Source organism: Mirounga leonina, unplaced genomic scaffold, assembly GCF_011800145.1.
Source record: "Mirounga leonina isolate KUSES-001 unplaced genomic scaffold, KU_Mleo_1.0 Mir_376, whole genome shotgun sequence".
NCBI classification, from domain to species: domain Eukaryota; kingdom Metazoa; phylum Chordata; class Mammalia; order Carnivora; family Phocidae; genus Mirounga; species Mirounga leonina.
The window spans coordinates 1,810,861-1,828,435 of record NW_023270718.1 but is presented as its reverse complement, the minus strand read 5'-3'; the positions used below and the strand labels follow the sequence as shown (position 1 = coordinate 1,828,435).

At 60.6% G+C, this 17,575-nt stretch overlaps 2 protein-coding genes across 4 annotated transcripts; both read right to left on the bottom strand.

Annotated features, from left to right (window-relative positions):
- Positions 1-1,076: 1,076 nt before the first annotated feature.
- Positions 1,077-3,907, bottom strand: APOE (apolipoprotein E). Of its 2 annotated transcripts, none has more exons than XM_034986724.1 (4): positions 3,810-3,907; positions 2,985-3,035; positions 2,264-2,498; positions 1,077-1,923 (listed from the first exon to the last, which is right to left on the bottom strand). In XM_034986724.1, the coding sequence occupies exons 2-4, from the start codon at positions 3,025-3,027 to the stop codon at positions 1,215-1,217; spliced, it is 987 nt and encodes a 328-aa protein (XP_034842615.1). In that variant the 5' UTR covers positions 3,028-3,035; positions 3,810-3,907; the 3' UTR covers positions 1,077-1,214. The 2 variants fall into 2 exon arrangements, with proteins under 2 accessions (XP_034842615.1, XP_034842616.1); XM_034986725.1 differs by lacking the exon at positions 3,810-3,907 and adding an exon at positions 3,743-3,761.
- Positions 3,908-5,641: 1,734 nt separating this feature from the next.
- TOMM40 (translocase of outer mitochondrial membrane 40) lies at positions 5,642-16,290 on the bottom strand. 2 transcript variants are annotated; one of them, XM_034986722.1, is made up of 10 exons: positions 16,195-16,290; positions 15,819-16,098; positions 14,992-15,059; positions 14,430-14,522; positions 13,471-13,572; positions 13,285-13,390; positions 7,072-7,194; positions 6,900-6,976; positions 6,676-6,778; positions 5,642-6,277 (listed from the first exon to the last, which is right to left on the bottom strand). In XM_034986722.1, exons 2-10 carry the CDS (start codon positions 16,090-16,092, stop codon positions 6,138-6,140), a joined length of 1,086 nt encoding a protein of 361 aa, XP_034842613.1. In that variant the 5' UTR covers positions 16,093-16,098; positions 16,195-16,290; the 3' UTR covers positions 5,642-6,137. The 2 variants fall into 2 exon arrangements, with proteins under 2 accessions (XP_034842613.1, XP_034842614.1); XM_034986723.1 differs by lacking the exon at positions 7,072-7,194.
- Between the last annotated feature and the right edge of the window lie 1,285 nt (positions 16,291-17,575).

Sequence of the window (17,575 nt, the reverse complement as noted above, 5' to 3'; positions counted from 1 at the left end):
GTTGAGTCATCTGGGGGTGGGGAGGGGTGCCTGCCTCCGCAAGGGCACTCAGGGCAGCCAGCCCCGTAGGAACCACACGGGAGAGCGCAGGCTGGGCCTGGGAGTTACAGGTTCAAGCCCTGGCCTGTCCCCTGGGCTGGGAACCCTGCTCCCTCCTCTGAGAACTGAGGGGGTGGGAGAGAATGCCAGGGGGCAGCTCCAGGCTCCAGTCCTCACTGCTCCCGAGTGTCAACCAACTGGCTCCCAGCCGTGGACCCCAGGCCTCGGGGGTGGGGTGGGGTGGGGGGTGGGCAGCTGCCTTCTCTCCAGCCAGGATCCAGAACCCAGTAGGCTTGTTGGGCTAGACAAGAGGTCAGCAGCCCAGCTGGAGGACACAGGGAAGGAGGATGAGGGCAGGGGGCCGGGAAGCACGGCTCCGATGAAGACACCTGTTAACCCAGAGGGAACGCCAAAGGTAGAGAGGGCGCAAGAGACGACCGAACAGGTGGAGAGGACAAACCCAGCTGGGGCAAGAAGGGAAACAAGAAACAGGCGAAGCCGCGGAGGTGGGGCAAGAAACTGGAGGAGAAAGAGATAAAAGATAGAGGTGGGGGAAAGCAGGAAGCTAAAAACTGAAGCCTCTCTGCCAAGAGCAGGCCAGGAGGCAGAATCAGATAAGACAGGAGAGCAACAATAAGGGATTCATCCTAACGGCAGGGGTGTCGGGGCTTCAGAGTCCTGACTCCACCGAGCAGGTATCCCGCCGCTGAGCAAGCCCAGGCTCCGAGAGGCTGCTTCCCACCCTCACTCCCGACCCCTGACCCCAGTAGTCAGGGGTGACCACAGGATTTACCCCAGGGGTGGATCTGATCCCAAACCAGAAGGGACAGGAGGGTAGAGGAGAGTGAGCACTGCTGAGCGGAGACAGAGCAAAAAGGGAGACTCTGAAAGGGACAGAAGGAAGCGAACACTGAGATCAGAAAAGACAAAGAGACGCACAAGCAGAGGGGACAGGACAGAGCTGTGTGGCCAGTGTGGGGAAGGAGAGAGAAACCGAGGCACGAGCCGGGAGAAATCACACACGGAGGCCCAGCGGCTGCTGTGGAGCTTGGTGAATCTTTATTAAGCTAGGGCCCTCCAGGTTGGGGCCGGGACAGCGCCTCCTGGAGGCTGGGGTGGGGGGAGGCAGGGGGCACGGGCAGGGGCGGGGCCCACCAGGCGGCGCGCGCCGGCACTCATTTGGTCTCCACGGGTGCGGTGGTGGGGCTGGCGCCCACGGCCGCCTGCACCTTCTCCACCAGCCCGGCCCACTGGCGCTGCATGTCTTCCACCAGGGGCTCGAACCAGCTCTTGAGGCGGGCCTGGAAGGCCTCGGCCTGCTGGCGCATCTGGTTGGCCTGCTCCTCCATCTTGGCCTGCACCTCCTCCATCTGCGCGCGCACCTCGTCCAGGTGGCTGCGCGCGCGGCTGCCCACCTCCTCCAGCTGCCCGCGCAGCTGCTGGCCCAGGGCGTCGACGCGCTCGCGCAGCGGCTGCGGGGCCAGGTTGGCGTGGCGCGTGCGCGCCTGCTCCAGCAGCGGCCAGAGGCGCTCGCGGATGGAGCTGACGCTGCGCTCGGCGCCCTCGCGCACCCCGGCCCGGTACACGGCCAGGCGCTTCTGCAGGTCCTCGGCGTCCCGCAGCACCCGCTTGCGCAGCTTGCGCATGTGCGAGGCGAAGCGCGCCCGCAGCTCCTCGGTGCTCTGGCCCAGCATGGCCTGCACCTCGCTGCGGTACTGCGTCAGGCGGGCGCGCACGTCCTCCATGTCCGAGCGCAGCCGGGCCTGCGCCGCCTGCAGCTCCTTGGCCACGCGGGCCTGCGTCTCCGAGGCCATGGGGCCCAGCTGCTCCTCCAGCTCCGCCCTGTAGGCCTTGATCTCCTTCATGGTCTCCTCCATCAGCGTCCTGGGGGCCGAGAGAGGGGGGCGGGAGCGTGTGTGCGCGCCGCACGCCGGGAGAGAGAAGCGGGGCGAAAAACCCTGGGGGTGGGGGGCAAGGTGGGGACAGGGACGGGCAGAAGCAGAGATGCAAGGGAAGGGTGCGAGGGACTGAGCTAGCCTGATGGACGGGCGGCGGCCAGAGGCAGGAAGAGCGGAGAAAGAGAGCGGTCCAGCAAGCCAGGAGCTCGCCATGGCAAGAGGAAGCAAGACATGACCAGAGATGCCGAAGAGTTGGTGACAGGGCCACCGGCAGAGGTCGGGGGTCCAGAAGGCACTGCCCGCCGGGGAGTGGCAGGGGCACTCACGTCAGTTCCTGGGTGACCTGGTTGCTGAGCATGTCCTCCTGCACCTGGTCAGACAGCGTCTGCACCCAGCGCAGGTAATCCCAGAAGCGGGCCAGCGCCAGCTCCCAGGGCTGGCCAGCCTGCCACCCGGCCTCGGCCTCCACCTCCTGCTCCAGCTCGGGCTCCAGCTCGGGCTCCAGCTCGGGCTCCGGCTTCCCCTGGAGCGGCGACTCCGGCTCCACATCGGCCCAGCATCCTGCACAGAGCAAGTTCACGGCAGTCACCCCACCAGGCACACAGTACCTGGTTCGCAGCAGGTGCTCCGTAAATGCTCTTGCGCTTCTTTAGAGCACTGGCGGGGGGGGGGGGGGGGGGGGGGGGGGGGGGGGTTGTCACCTGACAGGCATATACTGAGTGTCTGTGTCTGCTCCATGCAGGGCCACGCTGTGGTGGTGAACAGAACTAGTCACAGCGGACACTAATCTAGTGCTGTCTGCCTGCCTGACAACTATGCATTAGGAACTCTTCCAACTCTCGTTTTAAGGGTGGGGAAACTGAGGCCCAGAGAGACTAAAACAGCCGCTCAGAGCCCGTGGATGTGAGGCCTCACACCTGGGCACCCCCCTCAAGGGGGAGACAGACCAGCAGAAGGAGGGACCCAGGGATGAAAGGGGGGCAGGGGAGGCCAGGTGAGGACGGGAGGGGAAGGGACAGGGAACCTGAGCAAGCCCCGCCCACATACCTGCCAGGAGCGCGACCACCAGCGCAGCCCACAGAACCTTCATCTTGCGACCTGCGATCGGTCAGGTTGAGTGAGAAATGTCAATCAGCCCCCAGTGGGGACTCCTCCCACCCCCAGCCCCGCCCCACCCGTTCCGGGCCTTCCAAGTCTTGCCCGCGCCCCATCATCCGCATCAGCCGAATCCAATCACAAACATTTCACCAAGCGGTGCCTCCATTGTTTATCTAACTCCTTCATTGTCTCCTCCTATCTCCCCATCACCGGGTCGGCCTCCGCCGCCCAAATTCCATCCCCCTTTTCGAGGGTTCAAATTCCACTTCCCCTGCCCCGAGTTCCATGCGAGCCCCAACTGTGGCTTATAAATTCCGACCTCACATTCCCCGTTCTCCCTTCACGTTCTAAGCCCCAGCTTCACATCTAAACGTCATCTTCCACCTATTAGCTAACTTAATTCTCATTTAAAAGCCCTCCCCGAAAGAGGAGCGCTCTAGCGACCTGGCCGCCACCCCTGCGCCTCCAAATTAATGGAGATCCGAGGGGGCACCCAGGAGGTGTTCAATAAATAACAGTGACCATTCGTGGGCTCTTGATAGGGGCTCATCTGGTTCTTCCGACAGGTCCAGCTGCTCCCCCATCCCACCTTCCTTCCAGCCAAGACGGGATGCCCCTGCGGCCCACTCCTCCCCTAGGTCCGACCCCGGCTTCCGTCCTCATCCCCAGCTCCTGCTTCTGTCCTGACCCTGGCGTATGACAGTCACCTCGCCCCAGCCCGTCCCTCACAGAAGCCCGGAGCTGGTCTTCTGTGCCCTCAACTCTGTTTCTCACCGGCTCCTGGGGACCCTCCTCCTCGGTCTCCGCTTGGGCTGAGTAGGACTCCGGGATCCCAGACTCGTCCAATTATAATGTTCCCCCTGCCCCGCCCACTCCTGCCGGGCCGCGGCGAGCTGGGCCAGCCCCCAGTCACGAGGTGGGCTGTCCCCTTCCCCTTCACACAGCAGGCAGGGGGAAGGAGGTGGGGGTTGGAGGCCCTGTGATGCCCCCCCCCCGCCCCCACGAAGGGAGGTGACATTTTTACCCAGTAACTCAGGCACCTTCCTCTGTTCTGGGGGGCTAGGCACGCCAGGGGAAGGAGCTGCCACTGCTCCCCAGCGCCCATTCCCCGCCTTTCTCTTTTCCTGTGGATGAATGAATAAAGTCTGGGGAGGGGACTGGGGGCCGGAATCCTGGGTCAGAGGAGAAGAGAGGGCTGGAGGCTTGGATTCCCGGGTTCTGAGGGGAGGTGGCTGGGGGCCCAGACTCCTGAGACTTAGGGAGAAGGGCACCGGAGGCCAAGACAGAGACTGGGTGGGAGGGGTGCGGACTGTGTAAACCTGGGTTTTAGTCCTCGCTCCCTCTTTGGCTGTGACCTGAGCCCCCCTCCCTGTTTGCAGATGCAGATCCAGCCCTTCTCCCTAACGGGGACATTGTTTAAGTCCCAGCCTTCACGGGGCTTGAAGCAGTCCTGGGCCCCGTTAGGACTGCGGACTCGGGAACAAAGGGTCTGCGTCCAAATGGGGGCTCTGCCAGCTCCATGACCTTGGACAAATGATCTAGCCTATCTGAACATGCTTACTTCTTGGCCCACAGGACCAGGAAAACGGTCGCACTTACACCACCGTTCGGTGATGCAAGCTGCTGTGTACGAAGTCCCGAGCGCCGTCCCTGGCACGACCTGCTCGGATTGGCCCCAGCGAGCACCAGCACCTTCCGAGCAGCCAGCTCGCGAGTCCCCGCTGTCCCACAGAGAAGCCCAGGTTCCGCTGAGGTGGGGGAGGCCACACGGGAAAGGCGGGCTGGGCCTCCTCCCAGGAAGGCGACCCCAGGGCTAGCCAGGTCCAGGCCTCTTGACTTTGGCGTCCGAAGGCGCCGGTAAGGAAGGAGTGGGGTGGCTTCTCCAGGTAATGGGGGATCCTCTCTGCTCAACGGCCTCCCTCCCCAAACTGTGTGTGTTCCCGCCAGACAAGGTTTCAGCTCCTGTCTGGAGAGGTCAGGGGTGTTGGGAGGGTACTGGAACCCCAGGTGGGCAAACCTCGACCTCCTCCCCGCCTATGTGAGCCAAGGAGCCGTCTGTGGCCAGACCGGAGTCGGCCTCCAGCCCCTCCCCTGAGGCCCAGAAGTCCAGAAGCCCTTTGCCCGCTCAGGCAGAGTTGACTCTGAAGTCTTTCCAGGTGCTGGAATCCCTGCGAGCCTTCTGAAGGCTCTGGCCTTCCTGTCCCGAAGTCCTAAGATGTCCCCTGCCCCTTTCGGAACCTGAAGTCCCAGCTTGTGCCCCAATCCCTGCACAGACACATCACCCCTGCTGCTGCAGTCAGCAGGGGGAATCTTCTGGCAGCCTCTCAGGCCGGGTCAGGCCAAGCTGGGGTGTGACCGAAAGACCCAGCCCTGCTGGTGAGGGAGAGCCTGTGATGTCCCAGCAGAAGTCACACAAGTCGCAGGGAGGATGTGTGATCTCAGGCCAGGCCGGACTCCCGGGCAGTAGGTCAGCCTTCCCGGCTCCGCCCTGCAGCGCCCCCTGCTGGCCCCCGTGAGGTCCGTCTGGATGCACTGGGCAAAAGGGGCGACACACGGACCAAGAGACACCGCCCAGTTCACTTTTGTTCACGTATATTTTTTGTCGGTTTTTTTTTTTTTTTCTGTAAAATGTCCTGGTTCTTCCATAACTTATAAACATGATTTATACTGAGGGATGGGTGGGAAAGTGGGCGGGGGCAGACTGACTGGGGATGGGGAAGCTCCTCTTCTTCCTGCCCCCTCAGGGCCGGGCCCAGGGCCCTTTGGGGGGACTCGGATACCCCAACACCTCCCTGAGGTTGTCTGGCCGCCTCTGCCCCTGGTGCTCAGAATCTGGCGTGCCCCTCGATTCTGGAATCCCTCCCGGGACTCCAGGCCCACTAGGCACCCTGCCCCTAGTGCTCTGAATCCTGAAGCGCCCGTGGTTCCAGAATCCCCCCCTCAGCTGCTCGGGTGATGGGTCCCCTCCTTTCCACTGCCCCCCTGACCCCCAAGGAGGGAGGGAAGGGAGGGGGAGGAGGGCTCAGGTCTCCCCTCCGTGGCAGGGGGAGGGGGAGGGGGGATCTGGAGGAGGAAGGGTGGAAGGCGGGGGCCAGGAGGGGCTCAGCCAATGGTGAGGCCAAAGCCGCACTGGAACTTGTTCTTTCGGTGATTCAGGAAGGCCCCAAGGGCCAATGTCAGGGGCAGAGGTGGGAGCTTCTTCTCCAGTGTGGCGCCCACGATCCAGTTGCTGTCCACGGAGCCTGCAGGGAAACAGCTGTGTTGCGAGCCAACTTCCGACCCCGTCCCCGTGGAGTCACACTCCAGGCCACCTCAGATAGCCACCAGCCAAACTGCCGGCTTCTAGACCTCTGACCACACCTGGAAACCTCTTCCCGAACCCCAAGTTCTCCAGTCCTCGGAGCAACTGGCTTAGTTGTCCTCTCCCTCCCCCACCCCTGCTTGATGACCCCTCCCCTCTGGAAGCCCTTGGCCACACCAATTCCACAACCCCCCCCCATCCTGACCACTCCAGGTCTTCACTCTCTAGGGATGGGTCTGTCACACCCCCAACCTCCACCGTCTGCTTTGGCCTACACACCCACTCAGGGCCGAGTCACCTGATGCCTACTTGTTTCCAAGCAGGGAAACACGCTTGTACCTTTGAAGAGGAGGTTGGCCTTGGGCAGGTCCAGCTGGTACCCGAAGGAGACGCTGGTGTCCTGCATCCTCGTGCTGGCCTCGAACTCCACACCCACCTGCAGCTGGAGGGGCCGGGGCGATGCGCAAGGGTCAGCTTCCCAGGCCGGGCTCCTGGGCACACCAGACCCTGGTCCCCCAGGCCCGCAAAGCCCGCCCTCGCAGCAGGTCCCCGGCCCAGGTCACCTGGTCGCTGGCTTTGTGATAGTAGGTGGCATGCATGCCCGCCTGGCCCAACGTTACTGTCGCCAACCAGTTGTTCACTGTAAGAGAGCGCGGTGGGGGTGGGGTGCAGATTACCAAGGGGGCCAGGACCCTGGACCCCGCCCCCTACCCTACCCCCAGGCCCCGGGCTCACATGTGTACTTCCCAGCTAGAGACATGACAGTGCCTTCCTCCCCAGGCCGCCGGTGGTAGACAAGCTCCCCACCCAGGGCCAGACACGGCGTGATGCTCTGGAGGTAGTGGGCCACGAGGATTCCTGTGGGCCAGATTTGGAGGGGGGGGGGGGTGTCACCTTGGCTTGGTGTGGGTCTGTTTCTGCCGGGCCCACCTCCTGCTCCAGGCAGCCTTCCAGGTGTGCCCCTGCTGGAGGCTCAGGGCCCACCCCTCAGGTCTCCCAGGCCCCGTGAGGCGGGCATTCATTTGCCACCACTTGGGAGTCCACGGAGGCTAAGGGAGTGATTCACTGACCCGCAGTGACAAGATTATGTCAGGGGCAGAATCTGGGCTTCTCCACCTCTCTGGCCTGGGTTCTGAACCCTTCCACCTCTGGGGGCCAGACAGCCTGGGTTCAAATCCCAGCCCCACCACTCGTGGAGTAACAGCGGGCCACTGGGGTCACTTCTCTGTGAGCAAGACTACCTCTTGAGGCGGCCCTAAAGTCTCAAGGAGCGAATGAGGTGTGGTGCAGTGGCCGGGCCTCAGTGATCGCTAGGACCGGCCACGCCAAGGCCTACAGCTTGCCCTCCCTGCCCCTTGGCAGTGGGGTCGGCCCCGAGGCCCCTGGGCGTGGCTAACAGGCGACTGTGCGCCTGCTGGGCTGGATTCCTGGAGCCCAGGGACTGACGCATTCATGCCTGTCTTTGGAGCCGAGAGTAGATACCACGAACGTGATCTACGGGAGAACCGGGGAGGAAGAGAGTCGGAGACGCAGAGGGAGTGACAGTGAAGGAGAAAACAAGACACTTAACGTGGAGAAGTGGAAACAGAATCAGAGAGGGAGGAAGAGAGGGCCGAAGATTCCCAGGGGAGACTAAGAGGACACGGTCGGGCTGAAGTCACGAGCCAGCGAGGAAGAGGAGGATGGAGGAAAGGGGAAGGCAGGGCAGGGACGCAGAGGGACCTGGGGAGAGCGGAGAGCACATGTGTGAGGGGCGGGGGGAGAGCCAGGACACTGGGCCAGGGACAGGACGGAGCAGGAATGAGCGTGCAGGGTCAGAGGCCTCTCCCACTCCAGATGGGGGCTACCAGTGGGGCCGGGGAGGCCGAGGGTTCAGGGTCCCGGCTCCGGTGCTGTGTCATGGTCAGGGGCTGGCTGACCTAACCCCTCTGGGCTTCTGTGAGCCTCGGTGTGCATTCCTTCACCGCGAGAGCAGGAGACTTGGGTCACCGCCTGCAGCCAGCAGTCGTACACCCTGGGCCAGGCTTGTCCCCTCACTCGATGTGGGGGAAATGTGGCCCCTGAGGGAAGAGTAACTGTCTGTGCTCAGAGACAGACTGGGACTTCAACTCAGAGTCTCCGGCCTCTCAGCTCTGGCACCCACTGGGACTTGGGGTGGGGGACCCCCGAACATCCCTCCCACCTCCTGGCCTGCCTCGCCCTCTCCAATTTCACCTGCAGCACAGAGGGGTCCTGTTCACGCACACACCTAACCCCGTTCTCCTGCTCAGAACTTGCCATGGCTCCCCAGTGCCCAGGAGACCCAGCTGCAGTGTCCTACATGGCTGGGCCCCAGCTTCAAAATCGAGCCCCTTCCTCTTTCCAGGACACAGCCGTGTCCCTCTAGGCAGGATGAACACAAGCAGCCCTCTCTTCCCTGTGCATGCACTGTCCCTCCTGCCCGGTGTGCCCTCTCCCCTGCTGAGTCTGGCCGACTACATATTCTCACCTGTTTCCTGAATTTGGCGACTTCTCTCTAGCATGCCCCGATTGCAGCCACGGTCACCATGGGACCAGGGCAGTCACCCTGCTCTGCTTTCACCTTCCCCCTGCCCTGCAGCCTATGCAGAGAGAGGCCACTGGAAGTCTGAGAACTGGGGTCAGAACGTGCTCTACACTGCCTGTCCCTCGTTTCCACAGCTCGGCCCGTTCTCCCCGCTCCCCAAGCCCGTTTCCTGGGCCTCTTCCCCCGGAGGGCTGCCCTGCTCGCAGCTCCTCATAGATCTCCTGAACCCAGGCAGTCCCTCCTGCATGTGTCCACAGCCGGCCCCCCCTCGCCCCCCAAGGCCCGTGGGCTCCCCTGTGGGTTCTCAAGCGGGGGCCATTCTGCAGCACGCGGGGTGGCCGGGAAGAACCTCGTGATCCCGAAACCCCGCAAGAAGGAAAGAAAGCGAGTGAGGTCTGTGAGCAGGGAGGTGGCCTCGGGCAACCGACAAAGCCAGGCAACCCAGCAAAGTCGCACCTCCAGATCCACTTCCCAAACCTGTTGGGCAGGGAGCGGGAGGCGGAGACGGGGCAGCAGGGAGGTTTGGGCCGCCTCCCCCTGGCCTGCTCGCCTGGGACCCACACCAGGAGTCCTTGGAGAAATCAGCCGGGGCAGGAACGGCAGACACCCCAGGGCGGATGCTCAGGTAAGGGCAGCACCCAAAGGGGGGCGTAGTTCTGGGACCCAGCCAGACAGGATGTCTTTCTGCTCTCCACGCCCTGCGCTCCATGGGCCTTAGGAGCACTGCCCTCCTACCCCCTTCAACTGAACACCACCATCTTAGAGACACTGTCCCCCCCCGCTTTAGGTGAGATGGGGGTGTGTGTGGGGGGGAGGGGGGCCGTAGTTATAAGCTCTCACTAAGCAACCTGGACTTTTCCCGAGTAGGATTTTTCACAATAGTACTGAAGTCACTGTGTGATTGTTTGTTTAAAAGCCAATGTCCCGGGGCGCCTGGGTGGCTCAGTCAGTTACACATCTGCTTTGGCTCAGGTCACGATCCCAGGGTCCTGGGATCAAGCCCCACGTTGGGCTCCCTGCTCAGTGGGGAGTCTGCTTCTCCCTCTGCCCCTCCCCCCTGCGCGTGCTGTTTCTCAAATAAATCAATCTTAAAAATAAATAAATAAATAAAAAACACGTGACTTATGTGGCACCCAGTTGGCTCAATCAGTTAAGTGTCCAACTCCTGATTTTGAATCCAGTCATGATCTCAGGGTCCTGGGATTGAGCCCCATGTCAGGCTCCCTGTTCAGCGGGGAGTCTGCTTCTCCCTCTCCCTCTGCTCCTCCCCTCAATTCTCTCTTTCAAAAAATAAATAAAACTGAAGCAAAAAATAAAATAAAATCGTATGCCCCGGCCCCCACTGGGCTGGGCACCCCGTGAGGGGAGGAAGGAGCTGTCTCAATCACTGCTGGGTCCTGGCACCACCCTGCCAAGGGCTGGGCACATGCTAGGTTCGCAGGAGGCTCCTGAGATGAGGCCGAGGCCACGAGGAGGGAACCCAGAAGGAATACAGGCCCTTGAGTTGGGCCATGATTCACATTCCAGCTTCTCGGTTTCCCGGCTGTGTGAACCCGGGCGCCCGATTCCACCCCTGGGCCTCCTTTTCCTCACCTGTGAGATGGGGGCCGGAAAGCCAGGGACACCCCCTGCCCGCTGCAGGACACGGCGCTCCAACACAGTGAGACCCCCAACCCCGCGCCTGGTCTTCCACTGGGAGCCCAAGACGGACTCCCACTCTGGATCCGTCACCCAGAGGGGGATGCCGTTTTTGTGCCCTCGTGACAGATGCTATCACCAGCGTCATTCGAGGGAACGGAAAGAACGAAGAGACGAAGGGTGCCCCCGGGCCTCAGGCACCAGGTAAGAGGGACCCGGACGCCAGTGCCGGGAAGCATGGGAAGCACAGAAGCGGCCAGCGAGTGCGTGCGTGCGGGGAGCCGTGCCCGGGTGCCATCGAGAAGAGCGTGGATTCCGGAGTCTGACCCGCTGTGCATCCTTGGCAGGCGCTTCCCCTCTCTGGGTCTCGGCAAGAGGAGGATAATGGCAGCACCTACCTCCCGGGGCTGTTGAGAGAATCCAACAAGCCATTCTCCTCACTGCTCTATTCCCAGTGCCTAGAATGGCTGAAGGAAAGGACACGCATCACACGCCTAGGGCCTGACCGAGGGCAAGAAGCACCACACGGGACATGCCACTACCATCACTCGCTCCCTTGTCCGGGGTTTTCTCAGTGCCTACTCTGTTCCCGGCACGGTTCCAGGCGCTCGGCGCACAGTGGCAAGTGAGACAAGCAAGTTCCTGCCCCGGAAGGGCTGCCACCCCAGCGTGAGAGGTAGGGGATCCCCAGGGGAAGCACTGCAAAGCTCCGGGCACGATGTGGCGCTAAGCGCACACGGCTTTCCTCACAGAAGGTCTTCCTGTGTGGGCAAGCTGTGCCCTGGAACTACTCGTTCAGCCACGTCAAGACCGGAGAGAAGAGCTCCAAGCAGTAGGGACAGCACGTGAAAAGGTCATGGGATAGAAAGAATGCAGCCGTTCCAGAAAGTCTCAGAAAAGTTCATGTGGCCCAATTGCAGGGAGCACATGAGCAGAGGGGCGCAATGACGTCGGGTCTGCAAGGAACATGACATGTTTCTTCCTGAGGTTCCTCATGCCTCCGCGGGACCCGTGGGTGCAGCCTCGCCTAGGAGGCCCCTCCCTCTCTCCTCTCCCATTTCAGCTGCCCCCCTCCTCCCTGCCCGGGGAGCCCCTTCTCTTCCTTGGGGAGCTCAGAGTCCATACCTCCTCCGAGGAGGCTCCCTAGCCTCCAGCAGGCAGAACTGAGAGCTCTCCCCAGGATTCAGGCTTCCTGCCTTCACAGAGCCACTCAAGGCCCAAGAGCCGGCTCTCCAAGACTGAGCAAATGGCGGGGCGCCTGGGTGGCTCAGTTGGTTAAGCGACTGCCTTCGGCTCAGGTCATGATCCGGGGAGTCCCTGGATCGAGTCCCGCATCGGGCTCCCTGCTCGGCAGGGAGTCTGCTTCTCCCTCTGACCCTCCCCCTCTCATGTACTCGCTCTCTCTCATTCTCTCTCTCAAATAAATAAAATCTTAAAAAAAAAAAAAAAAAAAGACTGAGCAAATGGCAGCAGGAACCCACACTCCCATCCTTCGGGTCGTTCAAGCCCAAACCTACGGAGTCATCCCGCTCCTCCTGCTCGCCTCCCACACCCAATCCACCGGCTAACCCAGTGCGCTCCACTTTCAAAGCACATCGGGCCTGACCACTCCTCACTCCTCATAGTCTGCTCTCTGCTGGGCAGCACGGCGGGTCCTGTTAGAAGCTAAATCAGCTCCTGTCCCTCTCAGGCTCGCAACCCTTGGTGAGGCCCCTGACTCATTCAGAGTGAAGGTTGAAGTCCTACAAAGCCTCAGCTGATTTGGGCCCTTTACCCCTGTGACTTCCAACTCTCCCTCTTTCCCTACCCATTACAGCCACCCCCTCCTGGCGTTCCAGTAAAGTGTCCTGCCTCAGGGCCTTTGCGCTTGCTGTTGCCTCGGCCGAAGAGCTCTTTCCCCACAAATCCGCTTGGCACCTTCCCTCAAATCCTTGATCTTTAATCAAATATTACCTATCTAAGGAGGCTTTCTCTGAGGACACCACCCCACACCCCTCCCAAGGACCTAATCTTTCCCAGCCCCCCCTCACCTGACTTTTTTTTTTTTAAGTGCTTGTGTCCAGGTCCTCTGGAATGGAAGCTCCCAGAGGACAAAGTGAATTCTCCTTGTTTGCCGCACCTTATCCTTGGTGACTGGAATGTACACGGTACACGCCCAAGCAACACTCACGCTGAATGTAAAGTGATCAAAGAAACACCCAGAGACAGAGCAAAAAAAAAAAAAAAGGGGGAACCAAGAAGAGTCTAGACGTACAGGCACAAGTCAGGCGGCCCCTGTCTACACCAACCCAAACAGGAACTTTCCTGGTCAGCTTCTGTCTCAGACTCAGACTACCTGCCCGAACTACACGTGGACCCACCCACCCTGGGATCTCTGCACCGAAACCACCCCAGAGCCCCACAAGTAACAGAAGCAGCCCACATTCCCCTGGGACCTGTTACGGGCCCCACACCTCTTGAAGTTTCTCACACAAAACAACGTAAATGACCTCTTCAGCAGCCCCGTGAGGGAGCCCAATGTTACAGACGAGGAAACTGAGGCCCACGGGGGTGAGGGAACTTGCCCACAGCTGCAGTGAAGCCAGGGACAGAGCAGGGGGTTGGAACCTACTTGCCTACACCGCATGCTATGTTGTGGGTGTTTCCAAAGTCACTCCTGCCCCCGACCATTTCTAGATGGTAGAAAAGGAGGTCCGGAGAAGGGAATGGATTGCCGGGAAAGCTGCAACTGAGATTGAACTGCCCTCCAGGCCCGTGGCTCTTACCTGAACCCACCAGGACGTCTGGGTTCCCCAGGGTGACGGCTGCTGTGAAGTCAGAACCCCGGTACTCCCCGTCCACCTGCCAGTTCACGAACTTGGACTGCTGGGTCTGTAGGGGGGAGGGACAGTGTAGAGGGCAGCCGGGTGCTCAGGGTGGCTCGGGGAGCAGCTGACGTGGCTCCTACTCACCTGGATGGCCATCTTGGACCGGAGGCCAGGGCCCAGCTGGTGAATGACCTGAGCATTGAGGCTGCCACTGTTGTCCATGTCACCCACCAGCACGGGGAATGCCTGTGGCGCAGAGGGCAAGGTCAGAGGTCAGAGGTTTAGCATTATAGAAATACAAGCGTGGTGAGCCTAGGTGAGAAGCCTAGCATCAGAAAACCTCGGACTGAGGTCCCCTCCTCCAGGAAGCCCTCCCTGACCACCTAGGCTGAGTCAGGTGCCCCTCTGGGCTCCTCCTCCCCCCGCCCCCCCGCCTCCCCGCATTTCAGTCCTGCCTACCCTGGACAGTCACTCTCTGGGGACAGGTCCGTTCCCTTTCTCTACTAGACTGTGAACCCCAGGGCCGTTTCAGTCACTGCTCTGTCCCCAACACTGCCCAGCACAGGGCTGGGCACAGAATGCAGTACAATGGTTTGTGGAATAAAGGAATGTCCTGAATGGCAATAGTTGGTATAAGCAGAGACGTAATTCAGTCCCTCAGCTCCACCTGTGTTCTGCCCAGCCTCCTTCCAGGCCTCCAGTTTCACCCCCATTCCCTTAACGCAACCTCTGCATGGCAGCCCAAGGGAGGGTCCTAGAGTGTCAATCTGACCATGTCTTTCCCCGTCCAAATCTTTCTGTGGCTCTTCACTGCCCCCTAGGGAAAGTCCAAATGCCCTGTGTGGCATTCAAAAGCCCTGCTTTCTCTGGGTCATCACTGTCTGGTGACCTCGGCCCTGACCCAGCACAGGGCTGGGCAGGGAGCAGGGCTTCAGGATGAAGGAGTGACCATGTTCCAAAGCACCTCGGAGAGACAGTCCCCACCTCCCAGCACCCTCAGCAGCCCAGCCCTCCTAATATTAACAGAGCCTTCTCTGCCTGGTGCTTGGCTACATATTGGTTAGAAGAAAGATACAATGAACAAAAGACAAAAGGAACCTCACCTCTGTGGGACTCAGCTGCTTTGTTCCCACGTACGTGACCCCGAAGTGGTAGTTGGACTCCCCAATTGTGCTGAGGGCTACTGTGTGGTTTACCTGGGAGAGGAGGGAAGGCTGTGGGGATGAGTCTGTGGGCCACCCGCAACAGACCCAGCTGAACCCGCCCCCAGCAAAGCTCCCTAAAAGCCTGGGATGCGGGTACTTGCCAACCTGGCTTCCCCACCGTGGAGAAAAAGACAGGCAGCTCTGGGTGGGGCAGGGGATGAAGACTGGGAGGTTGAGCCTGACTAGATTAGACACTCAGAGAAAAGATAAGCTGGAGACGAGGCTACATACCCGGTACTTCACTCCTGCCTGGATGTGAAAGGTGGAGGGGCATCCCCGGGTTCTGGGTCCCTAAACACTTCCACTGGACCCAATGAGCAGTCAGACTGGCACTGTGTCTCTGAGTCTTTTCAGGTGCCCAGGAGCCTAGCCCTTTAGGGGGAGTGAGGGGGTTGTATGCGTAGGCGCAGGGAGATGGTTGGGATGACCTCTGGAGAGTAAGGGCACCAGGAAGGCTCACCTGGAAATGGTTACTCAACCCTTTGTTGACTGTGAGCTTGACACCTTCCATCTGAATGGGAAATAGCTCTGAAGAAGAGAAGCGCTGTCACTCTCCACACACATACACACACCCCTACGCCAACACGAGGACTCTCATCCCTTCCTTCCCTACGATGCCAGCTCTCCCTCCTCCAAGGACCCACAAGCAAAACATCACACAAAGCACCTCAACCAATAGAGACCGTCTCACCTAATACACGGGGCCAGGACCAGGGCCCTTCTTTGCCTGCACCCAAATCCCAGTGCCACCGCTTACTACCCATGTGACCCAAGGCAAGTCACTTTAACTATGTCAAACTTGTCACCTGTAAGATGTCATCTGTAAGCTCACCACGTGGAGACATTGCAAGGATTTAGTGAATTAACATATAGTGAACGCCAGAACAGTGCTCAGTAAGTCACCACCACTCTTACTATCTTAACTGTTCCAAGCCAAGATCCCGAAGCCTTGGGTTCCACCCCCACTGGACCCTGGCTGACACTGTGACCTTGGGCCTCAGTTTCCTTCCCGACCACATAAGAAGGCTGGCTTGGCTGATCCCCGGGGCTCCTCGAGGTCCCTAAGGCTTTCCTCTACCGCTCTGCCATTCCATCCTGAGGTTCCACCATGTGATCCCATCGTTCTATGCCCCAAGTCCAACGTTCCACCATTCGATCCCAACGTCAACTCCTAACGCTCTGTTAAATGTTTCCAATGGTCCGTGCCAATTCCCAAGGTCCTCTGAGTGCTCCCCCTCCCCCCGAGATGCGGGCCCTCACACCCCTGCCGGGTCCGTCGCCCCTCACCCTTGCATTTCCGGTGGCACTCCTCGAACGTGCCGGGGTTGGGCAGGCAGCCGCAGGCCCCATCGTCCGCGGTCCCTGCGGCGCTGCCTGCCGCAGCACCGGGGGTCCGTTCCGAACCTCGACCCGCGCCAGCCCCAGCGCCCAAACCGCCCCCGAGCGGCGGCAGCGTGAAGCCAGGAGGAGAGGGCGGTGGCGGCGGCAGTCCCACGAGGGCGGGCGCGGGAGGTGGCGGCGGCCCTGCGGGCGGCGAGCTAGCGGCCAAGACGTTCCCCATGGTCGCCTGCAAGGGGAAAGGTCAGAGGGCGAAGGTCAGGGCCCGCGCGCTCCGGCTCCAGTCCCAGCCAAACCCCGCTCTGCTCCGGGCCCCGGTTCTCACTGGCGGCAGCGCCCGCACCCGGCCTGGGCTCCGCTCCCACCCCGTGCGCCACGCGCAACCGAACCCGCTGCCGCCGCCGCCACCACCGTCGCCCCGCCCCGCCCCGCCGAGCCCATTGGTTCGGCGTGCCCTGGGATCCGCCCGCTAGCTTAAAGGCCTGGCCTTGCAATTGGAGTCATGGCTGGGAGTCCCACCCACCTCTTTGGGCCGTCCTTTTCTATTGGTTCCCACTCACAGGAAGGTCGAGACACACCTCCCCGCCTTTTCCATTGGCCCGCGGAGACCGCATCTATTGGCCCTCAACGCCGCGGGTTCCGTTGTTCGCCCGTCATTGGTCTGCGCTGCGCACTTTGAAACGCCCACTGACTCGTCGCCTCCGCCCCTCTCCAGAGGGCGCCCCCTCTTTCGACTCCGCCCCGCGGCGAAATTGCCACTGTAATTGGTCAGCCTTGGCCTTGAAGCATTCTGATTGGCTCTGGCGGGTACAGGAGACCGATCCTGGTGACGTAATCGGTCTGGTACGTTCATTGGCTAATGTGCCAGGGTCGAGGGACACGGGTAAAGGTGGGTTGCGCAGCAGAGGCTGCTAGGCAGCAAGGTCAGGCCTCTCGTCCCACCAGGCACCGCGGCAGAGGGGCAGTCCCCTAGTCCAGAGCCGGCGACCGAAAACCGGAAGTGCTGGCCCTTCCCACAGTACCTCGGGAGAATTCTAATCGGTTATCCGAACCCTGTCAGGCTTCTTCTTACCCACAATGCTCCTTAGCTATTCTAACGCGACAGTTGCCGTAGACCCACTCCTTTTGTTACCCATCATGCCTTCTGTTCCCCGCCCCCACTTGCGTCACTGCGGCTTCTATGGCCCATTCATTCTGCTCCCATTACCCAGCATGCCTCTGCCCCATTCATTTCATCTTCCTTTCCTGAACTACCCTTAGCCCATTTCTGCCTGTTCACTTCCGTCATCCTTCTGACGCTTCTTTAATTAACCATCATGTTTTGGGTCCATTACCCATCATGCCTGCCGGCCCTGTTTCTCTATTATCCCTCTGCCTTTGGCTCATTCATTCGGTTCTATTACCCACAATGCCCTGAGCTATTACGTTATTCGTAATTTTGCCTTTGGCCTATTCTTGCCATTTATCCTTTAAACCTGAGCCCCTCAAACTGAATTACTGCCATTTCTATCTTTGTTCCGTTTATTTCCATCCGTCACCCATTAGACTGCCGTTCCTTGTCATTAACCACCATGCGCTGGGCTCCTCCCCCTTTCCTTCCATTACCCATCATTATGTTTTTTGTTTAGGCATTTTGCTCATTATCCCCTAACTTAATTTTTTTATATCTTTGCCCCCCCCCTTTTTTTTGCCTGTAACCCATCTTG